Source organism: Saccopteryx bilineata, chromosome 4 (assembly GCF_036850765.1).
Source record: "Saccopteryx bilineata isolate mSacBil1 chromosome 4, mSacBil1_pri_phased_curated, whole genome shotgun sequence".
Lineage (NCBI taxonomy): Eukaryota > Metazoa > Chordata > Mammalia > Chiroptera > Emballonuridae > Saccopteryx > Saccopteryx bilineata.
The window spans coordinates 75,972,587-75,991,967 of record NC_089493.1 but is presented as its reverse complement, the minus strand read 5'-3'; the positions used below and the strand labels follow the sequence as shown (position 1 = coordinate 75,991,967).

Sequence of the window (19,381 nt, the reverse complement as noted above, 5' to 3'; positions counted from 1 at the left end):
ATGGAGGAAAGCGGGGGCGGAGGGGTGGAGAAGCAAATGGGTGCTTCTCCTGTGTGCCCTGGCCGGGAATCGAACCCGGGTCCTCCGCATGCTAGGCCGACGCTCTACCGCTGAGCCAACCGGCCAGGGCGGTAGTTTTATTCTTGAATCTACTGTGTCTTGATTGCCATCAACTCAAAATAATCCATTCACCAAAGTGACATATTTTGGGGTCACTTTTTCTGCTCCCTGTCAGATTTTTGCTCAAATATCAGGTTCTGAGTCATTTTCCCTCTCTGACCTGGCGTGTGTGTCTGTGTGTGTGTCAGGTATAGGGCAGGAGGGCAGTTCTGAGATCCTGTCCTTGGTCTGAGTGGGAGACAGTCAGAGGAATGGGTCTTTCTTTGGTTGTCGAGAGTCCATTTCTTTGCTCTGTCCTCTGAGGTGAGGAGAAAGGGACACTTAACCCTGTAGCCTCCTAGTTTGGCAAAAGGAATCTGGCTACTGACCAGAAGGATCCCTGCTATGTTTCTGCTTCTGGATCCTTCCCTCTGCCCCTATTGCCTGCGTTCTTCCCTCAACAGCTCAGTGCTCCCTCCCAGGCCCTAGTTTTGGGGGGAGTACAATAGAGTCAAGAAGAGGAGTTATATGGAGGACGTGATGTCCCCAAAGAGGAGGGGTCGAGTTATCCACATGACTGTCAGTCCCGGACCCCACCCAGAAAACTGGGGCCTTGTGGCCCACATCCTTGTTCTGGGCTCTGCTCAGCAGGGGAGGACCAATGCCCTCTCCTCACTGCTTCTGCCTAGGGATGGATCACAGAATGACATAGGAGAGGGCCAATCCCTTCTCCTCACTGCTTCTGCCTAGGGATGGATCACAGAATGACATAGGAGAGGGCCAATCCCTTCTCCTCACTGCTTCTGCCTAGGGATGGATCACAGAATGACATATTCTTCCTGGGTGGATGAGTGGCTGGCTCTAGCTCTAGACGATGTCTTATGGCTTGGAATGGCTTCTGTCCTGTAGTCACCCCCCTCCCCCTAAAGAGCACAGGTGTGAGGCAGTGAAGTTTCCTGCATCCCCTCCCCCATTGCCACTGTTCTTCTGCTTCCTCTTCCTCTCTGAGGCTGTTTGTCAGCACACTGCCCCTGGCCACTTGGCTACGACCCTTTAGTGCTCCTTGCCATATCTCTTCCCCCCACCCGCACTCCAACAGCTTAAAGACTGGGCTTGAATTTGGACATCACTTTCCTTTAATTATCTCCTTCTGTACCCTACCTCCCACACCTGCACTGGGTGTCCACTTTCCACTGAACCAGTGCCAGGCTCACAGGATGCATACCCTGCAGGCCTACCCATCCTCTCCTGTACTGACTCGCCCAGCAGCCCCTTCCTTCCATCCTCACATAGGAGCTCCGAACCCCATTTCATGGGAGGTGCAGCGATTTGATGGATGGTACAACAACCTCGTGGAGCACAGATGGGGCAGCAAAGGTAGGTGAGAGCCAAATGGATTCAGAGCCCTAGGATCAGCATAATACCTACTGCTAAAGGGCAAGGGCTGGCAGGCACCAGCAAAGCCTTGTCCTTTCCTAAGATGTTAAGATCTGTGATATGGAGGAAGCCTGGGAAGAGAGGAGGTCAGGGAACCCCTCTGAGGTTTGGTCCTTGTCCCTACCCCTCCCATCTCAGGCTATCAGCTGCAGCGCCTGGTCCCAGCTACCTATGCAGATGGTGTGTACCAGCCCTTGGGAGAACCCTTCCTGCCCAACGCCCGAGACCTCAGCAACACTGCCATGAGGGGCCCAGCAGGGCAGGCCTCCCTGAAAAACCGCACAGTGCTGGGAGTCTTTTTTGGTAAGGGCCTCATCCTGTAGGGGAGGGAGGGCAGGGAAGTCAGCTAGACACCTCTGTGTCTAAGGGCAGACACAGGGTGTAAGGGAGAGAACTGTTGGAGGGTCGGAGAGACAGGGGAGAGAGATGGAAGGGCAGGTGATGGGATAGAGTAGGTGTTGGAGCACAGGGAGAAAGTCTGGTTGGAGGAGGTACAAATGTGCCCCAGGCTGAGCTGTTCATGGGGGTGTGGAGTAGAAGTATAAGCATGAAAAGAATCTGGTAGGCTTGAGTGCAGGGTCTCCAGCTTTAGCATAAGATCATCGACATGACCCCATGGTCGCTGGTTTGGGCTCAAAGTTCTCTGCCTTGAGGAAAGGGTCACTGGCTCAGCTAGAGCCCCCTCCCCTCAAGGCATGTATGAGAAGCAATCAATGAACAACTAAAAGTGCTGTGACTATGAGTTGATGCTTCTCATCTCTCTCCCTTTCTCTCTCTCTGTCTCTCTGTCTCTCTTTCTCTCAATATTACTACCACTACTACTACTATGATAGGGACTCTAGCGGGATGCTGTTCTCACTCTTTGCCTCTGGCTCATCAGACAGGCTCAGGGCAGGGTTCTTGTCCTGGTGGGAGGGCTGGGCAGGTGTCAAAATGGTGCTGGGGTTGCCTTATCCAAGTGACTGGTTTCTTGGCTCCCAGCGGGGATACCAAGCTCCTACTGGCCCACTCAGGGTGCCCACAACTGCTTCCCAGTGTCCACCATGCCACTGAGGGTGTCCACCTAAGCACTCAGGCTGGCAGGCTGCTCCCAACAGGATGTTGGAGCCCATACTGCCAGCCTGAGTGAACACTCACTGGGCACCTCCTCATTACCAAGGAAAAGGCCAAATTAGCTATGAAAAACAGTTTGGACCGGTATAACAAAGCATTGGGAAGGTCAAGGTTGGGACTTGCCCATATGGCTGTTGAGTCTTTTGACGCTTGGGGCTAGAGGTTGGGGGAACTAGATACGTGGCGAAGAAAGGGGAGTGGCGTTAGCTGGCCCTAGTAAGCCCCCCTCGATTGCGGGCAGGCTACCACGTGCTCTCGGACCTGGTGAGTGTGGAGAGACCCGGCTGCCCCGCCGAGTTCCTCAACATCCGCATCCCGCGAGGAGACCCGGTGTTCGATCGCGACCACCTCGGGGACGTGGTGCTGCCCTTCCAGAGGAGCCGCTGGGACCCTAAGACCGGACAGAGCCCCAGCAACCCCCGGGACCTGGTGAGACTAGGCAGGCGGCCGAGCTCTCGGCTCCGGGTCGGGCAGGGTCGGGTGCGGAGAGGTTCCCGCCCGCGACCCACGGAGACCCACCGGGCGCTCCCTTCCTCGCCTCGACTACCGGACCCCGGGTCACTTGCCCGGTGTCCCCGCAGACCAACGAGGTGACGGGCTGGCTGGACGGCAGCGCCATCTATGGCTCCTCGCCGTCCTGGAGCGACGCGCTGCGGAGCTTCTCCGGGGGACAGCTGGCGTCCGGGCCGGACCCCGCCTTCCCCCGGGCCGCGCAGGACCCACTGCTCATGTGGAGCGCGCCCGACCCGGCCACAGGGCTGCGCGGGCCCCGGGGGCTGTACGGTGAGGTCTCGGGGCGCAGGGGCGCGGGAGGGGCGGAGAACGGATTGGGGTCTGCGAGGTGGCGCTGCCCTGGGCCACACCGGCGCTCATGTCCTCCTCTGTGTCCCCACGTCGGATGCAGCCTTTGGGGCGGAGAGAGGGAACCGCGAGCCCTTCCTGCAGGCGCTGGGCCTGCTCTGGTTCCGCTACCACAATCTGTGCGCACAGAGGCTGGCCCGCGAGCACCCGCGCTGGGGGGATGAGGAGCTGTTCCAGCACGCGCGCAAAAGGGTCATCGCCACCTACCAGGTCAGTGGCACGGCCCTCCCCCCATACCTCCCCCCAGAAACACCCTTTACCGGGAGGACACCCCTCCCTAGAGAGCTAATGTCTAGGAATAGAACCTGAAATGGTAAGGGGGAGCAAAGTGCCACTTACTCAAGAGATTTATCTGTCCCCCCTAAATCCCATTCCTTAGGAGCTGGGGGGACAGGTCCCAGTGGCTCTCCTAATGACTGCCCTAGCCTGGTCGTCATCTCCCACTTAAGCTTTCCTTGGCTTTAGATCCCTCCTGGCCTTGCAGCTGGAACATTCACCTCCCCTTTTCTCTTTCTTGACCCTCAGAATATTGCTCTGTATGAGTGGCTACCCAGCTTCCTGCAGAAAACACCCCCAGAATATACAGGTGAGGGCATTGGAGCGGCAGGCACCTACCTGTGTTGAGGGGAGGTCACGGATAGACTTCATAGTGGGAAAGAAGACAGGTGGATGCATGTTATGGGAGGATGGGGGGATGGGTAAGGAGCTTACTTCTCTTATTACTCCCGAGGGACAGGGTACCGGCCTTTCCTGGACCCCAGCATTTCCCCTGAGTTCCTGGTGGCCTCTGAACAGTTCTTCTCCACCATGGTGCCCCCTGGCATCTACATGAGGTGAGGAAGGACTACAAATGTGTGTTGAAAAGTGTCATGGTAGAGTGGGGGTGAGAAAAATTGCCCTCAGGAGTCTTCAGGGCAGAATTACCCGTTTGAATTCATGCTTATTCCCCAGGGGAACAGTGAATATGGGAGGAAGAATAAAAATTGTTTAAAAAGATACACCATTGTGGTTTTTAAGTACTTTTATGTCCATTTTCTTGTGGCTGGTATAGATATTAATACAGTTTAAGACAGGCTATTTGAGGCTCAGAAAGTGAGTCACAAAGCCTGTTGGTCTAAACTTCAGGTCCTGACACTATCCCTGGAGCATTTTTAGCTGTAAACACAGGACCTAGGGCTTATAAATCTTTGGGGAAAAATTATAATAAAAATGTGTGAGAGCTAAAGAAAATACTGGCTCCAAAATAATGAAAGGGAGCTGTAAACTAAAAATAGACATTTAGCCCTGGCAAGGTAGCTCAGTTGGTTAGAGCTTCATTCCAATATGCCAAGGTTGCCTGTTCCATCCCCAGTCAGGGCACATACAGGAGTCAACCATGGAATGCACAAATAATGGAACAACAAATCAATGTTTCTCTCTCTCTCTCTTCTTCTCTCTAAAATTAATTTAAAAAAAATTTAAATATAGCCTGACCTGTGGTAGCACAGTGGATAAAGCGTCAACCTGAAATGCTGAGGTTGCCAGTTTCAAACCCAGGCTTGCCTGGTCAAGGCACATATGGGAGTTGATGCTTCCTGTCCTCTCCCCCTTCTCTCTCTACTCTCTAAAAGTGAATAAATAAAAATCTAAAAGAAAAAAAAAACCCAAATTTAAAATATACATTTAATTAAATATATATGGAACAAAGCATGTTTGTTTATTTTTTATAATTGCATTGTAATTTAAAACAACTCATAAATTAGATTTTCTTACTCTGGAACAACTTCTGGATATGCTTGATGATAGCCAAGGAATCATGACAATTCAGTTATCCATAGATAAATATTTGAAAAGAACAATTAAACATTGTTTCAAAATGTATATATATAAATGGAGAGAGAGAGAGAGAGAGAGAGAACACACAAGAGAGCATGTGCAAGCTCTATGGGTGCACTTTTAGATGTTTGGTCTGATGTGGGGAGAGGGACCTTTCAAAAATCAGATTGTTCAGGTCCTATAATGACCACATATCACCTCAGAGAAACAGTGGTCTGGCCCATATCTATAGTCTTGGAGGTCAGAGATGATGCCTGACATTAGGACTCCAGGATCTTAGTCACCACTTCCCTGCTTCTTGCATTTCAGAAATGCCAGCTGCCATTTCCAGAGGGTCATCGATCAGAACTTAAATGTCTCCAGAGCTCTCCGGGTCTGCAACAGCTACTGGAGCCGAGAGGTCAGGGCTGGGGACATATATGTGGGTGGTTATATGTGCGTTGTGTGTGCTTGTGTGCATGCATATTAAATGTGTAGTAGGGTGGGCAGTAGGGCTGAGGCAGCCTGAGACTGAAGCCATCTCCCATTCCAGTGTCTGAGAAGACCAGGTAGCTGTACATGGTCAAAAGTCAACCCTCTACTGTCACTTTAGGGCTGTATGAGAGACAGTGGGGCCAGTGCAAATATGGCTCTACAAGCATTGCTTCCACCTAGGTTTTTATTCTCCCTTAACAACTCTGGGTCCCCTGTAGGTCTTGGTAGGAGTACCCCTGTGATCCCAGCCCTCAAGGGAACTTCCCAATTAAATACACCCAGGGCAGCATGTGAATGTGTTTTCGTGGGTTGGGGGCAAGGAGGAGGGAGAGATTCTAAGAGACTACTGGGGATAGTCTGTCTATCCAGACTGTGTCAGTGTGGGTCAAGAGTGTTGATCATTAATTTGAAGTAAACTCAGATAGTTTGTGTAAGAGGGGAAAGGAGAAGGGAGGAAAAGAAAGAAGGAAGGCATAGGATCAATCACAGAGTTGAGTTGAAAGAAACGTCAGTGTCTTCTTAATCCCTTTTTATTATTATATTAATTTTATTTTATTATTTTATTAATCTCTAATGTCATTTTTTAGTAAGGGGAGGGCTCTGAGTTGTGAGAGGTCCTATGACTTGCCCACAATCACCCAGCTGGTTAGTAAACAGAACAAGGACCAAGACATAAGTCTTCTAGTATCTTTGTCAATCATACTCTCAAGTCTCCTAAAATAGGATAAAGTTTTTGGCCCCTTGAGCATATGGAGACCTTTCTCCCAGCAGCATGGACTTTGAATGGGGACATCATTCCCCCTGAGTAGGGAATCAATTTGTAGAAGATGAATGACTCGCCAATTTGGGAGTGAACAGCAGGACTAGGTAGAGGACACAGACTATGGGGTTGAGGGAAGCTGGCAGCCCAACCTCTGGCCCCATTAACCATACCTCTCTCCTCTCCTCACCCCCATAGCACCCAAACCTACAAAGAGCTGAAGATGTGGATGCACTGCTACTGGGCATGGCCTCCCAGATTGCTGAGCGAGAGGACCATGTGGTGGTTGAGGATGTGCGAGGTGAGGCCATGACTGGCCCTGCAGGCTATGTACCCCTAACCCCAGGGAGGAGGTTCAGCTGGAGCTCCAGAGCCAGGCAGGGAGGGATACCCAGGGCTGGGAACCTGCACTGTCTCACTACTGACAGAGCTGACCTGATGGCCACAGCTCCTGCTGTATGGCTTAGGTCCCCTTGGGGCCGGTTGGAGCCTGGGGCATGGGCTGCAGGAGCTATGGTGTTGCTGAGCTCCCTCAGACTCTTTGCTATCATGTTCACAGATTTCTGGCCCGGGCCGCTGAAGTTTTCCCGCACAGACCACTTGGCCAGCTGCCTGCAGCGGGGTCGGGACATGGGCCTGCCCTCTTACACTAAGGCCAGGGCAGCACTGGGCCTGCCTCCCATTACCAGGTGGCAGGACATCAACTCTGCACTCTCCCAGAGCGATGGCACTGTGAGGAGGGTTCGGGATCCAGAGGGCTGAGTGGGAGGGCCAGGGCACACTGGCATGAGATACAGAAGATGGGCCCCAGAGACAAGCACCTGGTGAGAGGGGCAGAGCTTACCCAGGTTGCTTTTTCCAGTATCACACACCAGGATGTATCAGACCAGCAGGACTTGGCTTTAGACTCTGTGACTGTGCAGATCCAGCAAAAGTTTATTGGGTATCTATTTCATGCCAGACCCTTAATAGGCGTTATCTCATTTACTCTTCCCGATGATTCTGTGAGGGGGGGTATAGAAGGTCCTTGATTCGGGAATGAGTCTTACTTTTGTGCACTGATATTCAAACTGCCTTTGGAGAGACAGCCCTCACACCTTGAGCTCTCACCTGGGTGAATGGCATTGCCTGCCAGTCAATAGGCCAGTTTTAGCTGACTTATCATCTTGGCACAGCAATGTTTCTACAATTGTATGACCATTGTACTGCCTTAGCCCTTACGGTTTTATAAAACTGTTGGAAAGTTTGAGAGAATTGAAAGACCAAGAAAGAAGTGATATACATATGTGTGGGGCTCGTAAACTTCATAAAATTAGTATCAACTTAGGAATCACCAGGCATACCCAAAGTAGCCAATCGTTAGCTACAATTGCCCTTCATTGGGATTAAGCTGGTCAAGTGCTTATTTACCTTATGAAGAAAAGAACTCAAGTAAATGTCAGGTAGAATATGCTGCCATATGTTGTTGAAGACTGTCTTTAAAAGGCAGTATAGCCTGACCTGTGGTGGCGCAGTGGATAAAGTGTCGACCTGGAATGCTGAGAGGTTGCCGGTTCAAAACCCTGGGCTTGCCTAGTCAAGGCACATATGGGAGTTGATGCTTTCTGCTCCTCTCCCTTCTCTCTCTCTCTCTCTCTCAATCTAAAAAAAAAACTGAATAAAGTAAAAAAAAAGGCAGTGTATATGTAGGAATTTGATTTTTTTAACATAATTTTTTTTTAGATCTAAAGAATAGAAACCTTTTCTAACACATCATTCTACCATTCAACATTTGCACTGATTTTGATCCTTTAACCCTTATACCTTTTCAAGAATAAGTTACATAGGAGACTGGCTGCCTGTTTAATTCCAACTTTATAAAATAGGCAGCCGAATCTGTGGAGAATTCCCATTATGGGTTAACTTATGCAAAGCGCTCAGAGCAGTGCCTGGGGCACTATAAGTGAGTTATTGCCACTGTCATTTATTATTATTATTATCCCTGATGCTGAGCCCCTAGGAACCACCTCTTTGCCTGAGGGTAGGTGCCAGGTCCTGACACTCACTCCTGTCCCTTCTTGGCTCCAGGTGCTGCAGGCCACCGCTGCCCTGTACCACCAGGACCTGTCCCGGCTGGAGCTGCTCCCTGGGGGGCTGCTGGAAAGCCATGGAGACCCCGGGCCCCTCTTCAGCACCATCGTCCTTGACCAGTTTGTGCGGCTGCGGGATGGTGACCGTTACTGGTTTGAGAATACCAGGAATGGGTAAGGCTTGTCTGGACCCCCACCTCAGAACTCCTCCTCAGCCTGGGTCCAGACGCTCTGCCTGTGAACAGCCCTCATGATCCCTTGATTCCCAGCTGGCCGCGTCCCCTCCCCAGCCCCTCTGGGTCTCCTTTCTTATCTGGATCCCTGGGCCTGGGTCCTGCATCTCTCTTCCACTCTGAGGACTCCCCACCTCTCCCACCCTCAGGCTGTTCTCTGAAGAAGAGATTGCAAAGATCAGAAACACTTCCCTACGGGATGTGCTGGTGGCTGTCACCAATGTGGAAGCCAGTGCCCTGCAGCCCAATGTCTTTTTCTGGCATGAAGGTGAGTGGCCAGGGGGTGCTTGGAGGGGTTTGGGGTCTGGTGTCTCTCCTCCTCAGCCATGGGTTCGGTTCAGTGTGGACAGTAGACTCCAAGGGAAGAGTAAGCTATGATTCTGCCCTTGAGAACTTTGGGTCTGGGCACCAAGGTTGCCACACATGGCTGTGTATGTTCCTCTCTGCACAACTTCAGGAGGTGCCAAATGAGAGCAGGGCTGAGATTCAGAAAGACCTGGTAAGAAGATTCACATTCAGCTGGGATGGCGTTGGGGATAGGTAGAGCATTAGCTTTCTCTGCCTCTCCAGGAGACCCCTGCCCACAGCCAAGACAACTCAGCACCGAGGGCCTGCCAGCCTGTGTTCCTCCCATCATGCGCGACTATTTCAAAGGCAGTGGATTTGGCTTCGGGGTCACCATTGGGACCCTCTTCTGCTTCCCCCTGGGTAAAAGTGATGGGTAGGATGGGGTTGGGTGAGAAATGCAAGCTGGGGGCGGGGTTGGTTCCATCTGTGGCAACCAACCATGCAGAGTACTGTTCCTCTGGGCAGATGGCAAAAATGTCATAACAGGAAGGGTTACGAGAAGTGTCTGACGTGTAGATAAGTTAGTACCAGGGGGGGTTGCCCCCCTGTTCTCCTGGGTCCTGACTGGTCAGGCAGCACAGGGAATCCACGATCCACGGCTATTTGTAAGAGACTGGCCTGGGAAACTGTCAGAGGCAAATCCTTGCTTGCAGAACCAGGACTGGGAAGTAGTTGCTGGATAAAAGGCTTCAGACTTAGTCTTTGGCATGGCTGTGTGTGTGTGTGTGTGTGTGTGTGTGTGTGTGTGTGTGTGTGTGTTGACCAGCAGCCTGAGAGAAGGAGGCTGCACAGGCATCTTAGATGCTACTCAATGCTCTCCGTTGGATGTAAAGCAGCTCTCCCCCTCCCAAAAGGGAACTTCACAATTTGAGAATGGACAGAACTAGGACTTGTGGGAAGAAGGGGGCCTTGCCAAAGAAAGGAGTCTGGCAGAGAAACCACTGATCTCCCCAGACCCCCAAGTTCTTCTGAGCATCCTACTGCCTCTGCCCTCCCAGTGAGCCTGCTTGTCGCCTGGATTGTTGCCCGACTCAGGAGGAGAAATTTTAAGAGGCTCCAGGGTCAGGACTGCCAAAGTATCAAGTCTGAGAATTTCGTGGAGGGCGTGGAAGGTAGGCCTGGGGCTGGCCAGGGTGGTGGCAGGAAGGACGTGACTCAGGGCAACAGCCCCTATGTCCACATCAACAGCCTTAGGAAAAGTCCTCCACTCTCTAGACCTCTAGGCAGCCAGCACAGGTGGGAAGAGCCAGAGCAGCACCAGGTGGAAGTTGGACCTAGAGTCCTCCCACCTCCGAAGCTCCTCCCAATGGTGCCAAATACAGGGAATGTGAAAGACTCATGGGGAGGAGTTCACAGAACCCAGACTGTATTACACAGGATTACTGTGACTCTCAAATCCCCAAGAAGCACTGCTTTGTGCATCTCACACTGGAATTTCAGACAACAGAGAAGTAATTAATGAAGGTCTAGAGTTTGACTGACTGAGGATTGGAATCTTGGTTCCACCAGTTGGGCTTTAGGAAGATTAAAAGAAAATTATTGATTGATTTTGGAGATAGAAGAAAGGAGAGAGAGAGAGAGAAACATTGAGCTGTTCCTGTGTGTGCCCTGACCCGGATCAAACCCACAACCTTTGCATTATCGAGATGATTTTCTAACCAACTGAGCTATCTGGCCAGGGTGGGCCTTAGGCGTATTTTAAAATTTCTCCAAACTTATTTTTCCTTGTCTGTAAAATAGGAACTCCTCTCATAGATTTATGAAGATTCAATGAACTTGTTCATGCAAAGTACTTGATACAGTGTTGGGCGCATCATAAACACTCAGGAAATGGTAGCTATTCTTCTCATGAGCAAGAGGCACAGCAGGACTGTCAGGGAGGGGATGACCCTAGTACCCAAGAAAAGGCAGGGAGCTGTGGAGGCCTTGATCTAAGCCCGGCTCTAAGCTGGCCTTCTTCCTTTGGCTCTGCCTGGTCGAGAAGGTTAGGCCCAGAGGGTCTCAGCTGACCCAACCCTGTCTCTCTCCAGTATTGGAATGGCAGGGCCACAAGGAGCCCTGCCGGCCTGTGCTGGTGCACCTGCAGCCCGGGCAGATCCGTGTCATGGACGGCAGGCTCTCTGTGCTGCGCACCGTCCAGCTGCGGCCCCCGCAGCAGGTCAACCTCATCCTGTCCAGCAACCGCGGACGCCGCACTCTGCTGCTCAAGATCCCCAAGGAGTATGACCTGGTACGGCCCAGCTGGCCCCTGGCTCCTCAGCTCTAGCCACAGCCACAGTGTAGGGAGAGGAGCACAGGCCCACACAGGGTTTCAGGTTTCTGAACCTGATAGAGAAACTTGAGCACATCTGTACTGCTCTGGACCTGCTGGATGACATGCTTGCCACATTCCCCTATTCTTGCAGACACAGTCTGCCCCCTCCCTTTCTAAGGGCACTGTGGCAAGTCCTAAGTGGGATTCCTTGAAAGAAGCTAGGCGCTGTTCCCTGTCCCCTGATTTCAGGCTATAGTGATTTGTTCAAGACTTTGGAGGGGAGCTCAATCAAATGCTAATCTTCAGCTCTGATTGTCTGGCTTCTGGGCCTCCTCAATCCTTCGACCTTCCTGCTGTCCCCTTCTCCAGTGTGGAATAGAGAGGGAAGAGTGGCTTTATACATATGTGTGACTTTGAATGATAACTCTGCATATTTAAGGAAACCACTTAATCCCACCAAGCCCAGGTAATAATAGTATCTCTTTTGCAAGAGCTCTCTTTCCAGTGACCCCCAACAAAATTAATGGAAAGTTCCTGGACCCAAGAGGCCTTGACACGTGGTCGCTGTCCCTCCTGCTGCCTCTGTAGGTGCTGCTGTTTAACCTGGAGGAAGAGAGGCAGGCACTGTTGGAAAACCTCCGGGCAGCTCTGAAGGAGGGCGGGCTGCGCTTCCAGGAGTGGGAACTGCGGGAGCAGGACCTGATGAGGGCGGCTGTGACACGGGCACGGCGCAGCCACCTCCTGGAGACCTTTTTCAGGCATCTTTTCTCCCAGGTGTGTACGAGGGATCGGCTGTCCTGTGGTGGTGCCCTTACCTGTGCAGGCCATGGGGTGACTCCAAGGAAAGTCAGAAACCTGGAGGTCACAGCCAAGAATCAACTCGACTGTGATTTTGGTCAAGTCACCTGACCTTACTGTAAGGAGATGCTCCTGTCCCCATTCCTATCCCACCCCTACCTGTGAGACTCCAGACAAGTGTCCCTAGGAAGGGGCTTATCCGCATGTGTCACTTATCTCTCCCCTCAGGACTGTGCATGCTCTCTTCCCTCACTTAAAGGCTGCAGAAACCCCCTGGCCAGTTGGCTAAGTGGTAGAGCGTCGGCCTGGCATGCAGGAGTCCCGGGTTTGATTCCTGGCCAGGGCACAAAGGAGAAGCACCCATCTGTTTCTCCACCCCTCCCCCTCTCCTTCCTCTCTGTCTCTCTCTTCCCCTCCCGCAGCCAAGGCTCCATTGGAGCAGAGTTGGCCCGGGCGCTGGAGATGGCTCCATGGCCTCTGCCTCAGGCGCTAGAATGGCTCTGGTTGCAACAGAGCGACGCCCCAGATGGGTAGAGCCCCCTGGTGGGCATGCTAGGTGCATCCCGGTCAGGCGCATGCGGGAGTCTGTCTGACTGCCTTCTTGTTTCCAACTTCAGAAAAATACCAACAACAAAACAACAACAATAAAGGCTGCAGAAACCTAGGGCAAGACAGGCAGGGTGGAACAGTGAGAGCCCTTAGTCACCCCTCCTTGGGGAAGTACAGGTGCCCGAGGCCACCAGGGGGTGTTAGTGCCCACCTTGCAGACTTTGAGAGCTATAGAGAGGATGCAGGGAAATAAGACAGGAAGAGAAACGCAAGGACAGGGGCCCATGTTTAACACAAAATAGGGCAGAACAGTGGAGAGGAGACGCTTGGGAGATATAATATACATGAGCGCCCTCTGAAGGAGTCTCTCACCCCACTGGGAAGATGGGATGTGCACAGAAAGGAAGATAACCGGCAAAGAACGACAGCTCTAAAATTGGCCCAGGAAATAGGCGGGTTGGGAGTTGAGAAAAGGCAGTGAGGCTTCAGGTGGGCATGTAAAGTCATGGTGGAGGTGACATTTGGCAGGGTCTCAAAGTTGGAAAAGTTTTGGCTCAGAAGAAAGGAGCAGAAAGGACTTAGCAGATGTGCCCGGTAGAAAGGCAAAACAAACAAAAATCAGTGCTTGAGAAAGAGCAGGGTTGGCTAGCCCGGGAGAGCATTCATGAGGGACGCTACCATTTAATGGTCATTTACTGTATGCACATGACTACATCATTTACTCCCCAAACAAGCAAACAAGTTGAGTTTGAGTATGTACTAGAATGGAGGGTCCCCCAGCTGCGGTGACTCATTGTCAGGGCCCAGGCAGGACCTGGACACCTCTGTTTAGTTCAGGATCTTCCAGGGCTGTGAAAGAGATCTCTGTGTTGTCTGCTTCCTGGGGTAGCTGCCAACTCTTTCCATCTGCATAGCGCTTTCTACTTTCAAATATTTTTATACAGCCTCTCTTGTTGATTCTCACAATAACCTGTGAGATAAGTTGGGCAAGTGAGGAAATGAATGCCAGACAACCTAAGAGACTTGCCTGAGGTCACACAGCAAGACAATGGCACAGTTGGGACATACACCTGGGTCTTCTGTCTCCGGCCCCAGGCTCTTTCCGCTGGAGCACCTTGTTTTAAGCAACAAGGTTTACCTCCTGAAACTGTAGCTGGGCTTGAAGTAGGGGCTTCCAGTTGACAGGCAGGAAAGACAGGTGTTATGGTTTGCATCCTGCCTGCTTCCCTCATCATCTGCTCTCCTTATGCTGTTCTCCTAACCCTGGGGTGGGCTGGAGATGGCCCACAGTGAGAATTTCCATTTCCCAAGCCCAAGTTTTTCTCAGCCCAGCCAGCTGAAGCTTTTTCTCAGTCAAAACTCTGGGTGTAAGAGCAACTTGCTCATGCCGGCACTGGGGAAGGGTCAGTTGACGCTGAGGATATAGCAGTGTCTCAGGAATTCAGGGCTGTGACCTGGCCCGGAAGGGACCAAGAAAGGGAAGCTGTCAGAAAACAGGACCGCTCCACTCTTGGGCTGCCTCCTTCTTCTCCGAGCCTCTGCTTCGCTCTGTCTCTGTCTCTGAGCACTTGGAGGAACAGGTGGTCTACAACTTCTGAGTTCTCTTGTGCTCAGGTCAAGACAGACCTAGGACCTCTCAGTCCCAATTCTGAGTCCCCTGTTTGGTTCAATTGTGCATCCTCGGTCCAGTCATCCGACCCACAGGGCCAGGGTTCTGTAGAATAAATGGCCACAGGGACAACCTGCAGGGCTTATGAGGTAGTGCTTTGGGGAAAGGATGCTGGGCAGACGCCTGAAAAGGTGGCTCCTACAAGCCTCAACCTCAATTAGCCTTCATGTCAAGGAATCCCTGTCTCCTTCTCTCCCCCCTCTGCTGCTGCCCGGGTGCAGGTGCTGGACATTGACCAGGCGGATGCAGGGACCCTGCCACTGGACTCATCACAGAAAGTGCGAGAGGCCCTGACATGTGAGCTGAGCAGGGCCGAGTTTGCTGAGTCCCTGGGCCTCAAGTCCCAGGACATGTTTGTGGAGTCCATGTTCTCTCTGGCGGACAAAGACGGCAATGGCTACCTGTCCTTCCGGGAGTTCCTGGACATCTTGGTGGTCTTTATGAAAGGTAGTAGAGAAGGGAGTGGTTGTCCAGATAGGAGAAGACGGAGGGGGCTGAAGACTGAGACTGGAGTGTAGCTGACCCAGTGGAGATGGGAAGCACTAAGGCCAGGTCTCCAGCTATGGCAGACATCTGGGAGCACCGAGGTGGCGTCAGGAAGCAGAGCAACCCCTCACTGTGTCTAGTAGTAGGTCACACTAGCGTAAGGCTTCTTCTGGCCAGCCTGGGGGTTAGGCTGGTGGTCTGGGCCTCTCATAGGGCCCTTCTTCTCCCAGGATCCCCTGAGGAGAAGTCTCGCCTTATGTTCCGCATGTACGACTTCGATGGGAACGGTCTCATTTCCAAAGACGAGTTCATCAGGATGCTGAGGTTGGTTCAGTGGGACAGCCAGGAGAGTAGGCCAGAGCAGGGACTGCTGGGGGAAAGAGGTGGGACAGGAAGGAGGAAGCAGGAGGGTAAAGAGCAGGGGCCTCCTCCTCCTCATGCATACAGCCAGAGACTGTTGTAGCTGGAGGGGATTTGGGATTTGGTTAGTCGGGGTCCTTCCATATGGGCTTTGAAGGCCTAGTAGGATGGCCAGTGGGCCCTTGTGTCTAGGACCTCAAGCACCTTGTCAGAGATTGATGGCTCCCCTCTCCTAATGCCAGGTCCTTCATCGAGATTTCCAACAACTGCCTGCCCAAGGCCCAGCTGGCGGAGGTGGTGGAGTCCATGTTCCGGGAGTCGGGCTTCCAGGACAAGGAGGAGCTGACGTGGGAGGACTTCCACTTCATGCTGCGGGACCATGACAGCGAGCTCCGCTTCACACAGCTCTGTGTCAAAGGTGGGGCAGCCTGGAGGAGGGCTGACTTCCCCATTAGGCACAGCAGGCACAGTGCATAGAGCTGGCATATTTTGGGAGTCCACAGAAATGTTTTCATTTCTTTTAAACTCAGAAGAAAAGAATGAGTATAATAATAATCAATATGTAATAATGTATCCAGCTTGGATTATATTCTTTACACCAACATAATTATAATATATAATTTTTAATTTATTATTGTAATGGAGGATGGAGCCCAGGCAGACAACACAGTCTAGAACCTTACAAAAGTCATAATGTAGCCCTGCTGAGGAGGTGGGCAGGGTCAGGATGGGGTGGGGGATGGTAGCTGGACTGGAATTCCTCTTTTTTGTCAGAGAGCCCAGTACAGGGAGGAAACAGTGTCTCCTCATTATAGCCCTACCCTGGCCACACCCACTTCAGCTGGGTGTCTGGTGGTGGCGGGTACACTGGTTTCCTTTGCCACTTTATCCCCTGGAGGAGTGCTTCAGTAAATGTTTACTGAGTCCATGGAGATCCACTTCTATTGTCTCTCCCTACTTCCTGCCCCACCTGTGTCTGACTCAGGTGGGTGGGGCTTAGAATCACAGTGAGGAGTGGGAGAGCAGACAGAGGTTCCCGTGGCCTGCTCAGAGCTGTTACAGTGTCTTCACAGCCTGGGATTCTCACTGGGGCATGTTGAAACCAAACCCAGCCCCTCCCAGGATTATGAGAACCTGGAGGAGCTGAGCAGTCCAGATGGGGGAGAGGGGCGAGTTAGACAAAGAACAGCGAAGCCTCTGGTTGGGGCTTCCCCTGCCCAGGGTGGGAGGAGAACTGGTAGAGTACAGACCACGCACTCCTGATTCTGCAGCTTTTCACCTTTCCCAGGCAGCCAGGGCAGCAGGCACCCAGGCTTGAGGGCAGAGCAGGGCAGGTGCCTGAAGTGAGCCCAGGCCAGAGTCCCAGGGATATCCGGCCCCTGGGGTGGAGGAAAGCCTACCCTTGGGAAAGGAGGATTAAGTAGAAGTTTAGCAGTGAATCCTATGTATCTGGCTTTTAATTGTTGTGTGCTTTGTTGTTTTTTCCATATTTTACTTTGAAACATTTTAAACCTACAGAAAAGGTACAAGAATAATACAAGGAGCATCCCTTTCTGCCTCACTTAGATTTGTCATTTGTTACCATTTTGCCACATTTGCTGTTTGCTAAAGCATTTGAGAGGACAGACATATATACGCTTTGCTTTAAACATGCTGGTTTCATTCGATTCAGCTTAATCACTTTTGGCCTTTGGTTTGGAGACTAGCATAACCTTCAGGATTGACTTAGTTGAAAGTGAGAATCCCAGGCCTCTTGTGAGAACCTGGATTTGCTGCTCAGCCCAGACAGGGAACAATGAGCAGCTCCTGGAAGGGTTCCCTTTACCCCCCAACACATTTAACTCCTGGGAGATTTTAAGCTGGAGGGTCATTGGCGGGGTTTTGTAGAAGAATGATCTTGGCAGGCAGGTTGCATGCAGTTACTGAGCTTGACTCCGTAAACCTGATTCTAGTCCCAGGAGTGAGACTGAAGATGGACATGCACTCAGAGGAGCCTGCCTGGCCACCTTTGTTTCAGGCCTTCTCTCTGCCCGCCCGTGACTTGCTCTAGCTACCACTGGGGCACAGGCTGAGGCTGGGGCACCCAGAGGGAATGTTCTGGCCAGGGATCCTTTATAGTGTCCGAAAATTTGAACCAGGTCCTCCTGAGGCTCTGGGCCCTGAGTTGCTCCCTAGCCCAGCTCTGCATTTTGCAGGGGTGGAGGTGCCTGAAGTCATTAAGGACCTCTGCCGGCGAGCCTCCTACATCAGCCAGGAACAACTCTGGTGAGCGAGCCCCCATCTGGAAATGTTGGAGGGAGGGCTGTGATCAGGGAGTTGCCTTTTCTCTTCTGAGGGTGACTGGGCTTACAGACCCCACTCCCCACTAATTGTAGGCTAATATTAATTCTAAAATTATGCAGAATAAAAAAAAGGCACATCTTACTCTCTGCAGACAGCCCTGCACTCACCTGTGGCTGGATCAGACAGCCTTGCAAAAGGCACAGCTATATGTGACAGCCTTGGGTAGGACTCCCAGCATGAGACTCATCCTCGATCTAGGTCTCTGTGGGGATCCTGCTGTCCCCTGGCTGAGAGCCCTTGCTCAACAGAATGGGTCTGGAGGCAGACCAGGGGCAACAGAGCACCAAGTGGCTTAGGTAACCAAGATCCTGTCTCCTGCATTGCTGTCCTAGTCCCTCTCCCAGAGTGAGTGCTCGCTGTCCTCACAGTGATGTCGAGGTGGAGCTGACACCCCAGAGACTGCACCCCATGGACACAGATCCTTCCCAGGAGATTCGACGGAGGTTTGGCAAGAAGTACGCCTGCTCCTCTCCCTAAGCCCAGGCAGTTCATCCATTCTTTCAGCATGCACATGTTGATTACTTGGTACCAGGCACTGTGCTAAGCACTGCCTCAGAACATCACAATCTGATGAGTAGCCTGGTACACTGATAATTACAATGTCTCACTGATGAACAGTATAATAGTGGTAAGAGCCAGGGGCTTCAGAGCTCAAGGAAATGCTCATCTTTGCCTGGGAGGTCAGGAGGGGCTTCCTGGAGTAGGTGTTCTTTGAGCCTCCAGTAAAGGATGAGAACAGAGCCCTGGAAGCTACAGACTGGGTGGGGGAAGGGGCTGTCTGTGTGAATGAGAACTTGGGTCGAGTGGATGAAGTACATCCCCTGGGATGAACTGACCCAGTGACCACTTCTGAGGCATCCCTACATTTTTTTTAATTCAGTGAGAGAAGGGGAGGCAGACAGACAGACTTCTGCATGCGCCCTGATTGGATCCACCAGCAAGCCCACTGTGGGGTAATGCTCTGCCCATCTGGGGCGTTACTGCATTGCTCAGCAATCAGAACCTTTCTTAGTACCTGAGGCAAAGGCCATGGAGCCATCCTCAGTGCCTGGGGCCACCTCCCTCCAATCAAGCCATGGCTACAGAAGGAAAAGAGAGAAAAGCGGGAGAAGGAGGGGTGGAGAAGCAGATGAGTGCTTCTCCTGTGTGCCCTAACCAGGAATTGAACCCAGGACATCCACACGCTGGGCTGATGCTCTACCACTGAGCAGCTGGTCAGGGCGAAGTGCCCCATTGACAGCTCTCATGTGGTAGACAGCCTTTGGGCTCTGAACCATGCTTGGCTTAAGTAACTCGATGCCCCCTTTCTCCCTTCTGGAGAGCGGGGGGCTTCACTAGTGTTGGGTCCTTACCTGAGAGTCAAGACTTCCTGTCTCCCAGGGTTACATTGTTTCAGCCCGGGCTGTTCACTGAGGCTCACAGAGAGAAGTTTCAGAGAAGCCTTAGTCACCAGACCGTGCAGCAGTTCAAACGTTTCATCGAGAACTATCGGCGCCACATTGCCTGCGTGGCGGTGTTCTACACCATCGCCACAGCCCTCTTCCTGGAGAGAGCCTACTGTGAGTGATTGCACACCAGTGGTCCTGCAAATACTCATACCCCTGGGGTGGGGCCTATTTGAGTGACTGCTACGGGGAGGACAGAGAGGGGCATACTGTGAGTGACAGACAGCCCCAGGGCAAGCCCTGCAGTAAGTGCCAGCCCTGGGGGCAG

General features: G+C 52.1%; 1 protein-coding gene across 3 annotated transcripts in view; it reads left to right on the top strand.

Annotated features, from left to right (window-relative positions):
* Positions 1-19,381, top strand: part of DUOX1 (dual oxidase 1) — a 33,596-nt gene that overhangs the window by 3,827 nt on the left and 10,388 nt on the right. For all 3 annotated transcript variants that reach the window (XM_066276559.1, XM_066276560.1, XM_066276558.1), the window contains exons 3-24: positions 1,393-1,476; positions 1,675-1,839; positions 2,891-3,078; positions 3,231-3,432; positions 3,554-3,720; positions 4,036-4,096; positions 4,247-4,343; positions 5,635-5,725; positions 6,758-6,860; positions 7,119-7,291; positions 8,627-8,802; positions 9,011-9,129; positions 9,432-9,569; positions 10,208-10,321; positions 11,240-11,439; positions 12,052-12,237; positions 14,701-14,926; positions 15,196-15,289; positions 15,568-15,743; positions 17,521-17,590; positions 18,001-18,123; positions 19,049-19,227. In XM_066276559.1, coding sequence (XP_066132656.1) covers positions 1,393-1,476; positions 1,675-1,839; positions 2,891-3,078; positions 3,231-3,432; positions 3,554-3,720; positions 4,036-4,096; positions 4,247-4,343; positions 5,635-5,725; positions 6,758-6,860; positions 7,119-7,291; positions 8,627-8,802; positions 9,011-9,129; positions 9,432-9,569; positions 10,208-10,321; positions 11,240-11,439; positions 12,052-12,237; positions 14,701-14,926; positions 15,196-15,289; positions 15,568-15,743; positions 17,521-17,590; positions 18,001-18,123; positions 19,049-19,227 — 3,132 coding nt within the window. The remainder of the gene's footprint in view (positions 1-1,392; positions 1,477-1,674; positions 1,840-2,890; positions 3,079-3,230; positions 3,433-3,553; positions 3,721-4,035; positions 4,097-4,246; positions 4,344-5,634; positions 5,726-6,757; positions 6,861-7,118; positions 7,292-8,626; positions 8,803-9,010; positions 9,130-9,431; positions 9,570-10,207; positions 10,322-11,239; positions 11,440-12,051; positions 12,238-14,700; positions 14,927-15,195; positions 15,290-15,567; positions 15,744-17,520; positions 17,591-18,000; positions 18,124-19,048; positions 19,228-19,381) is intronic.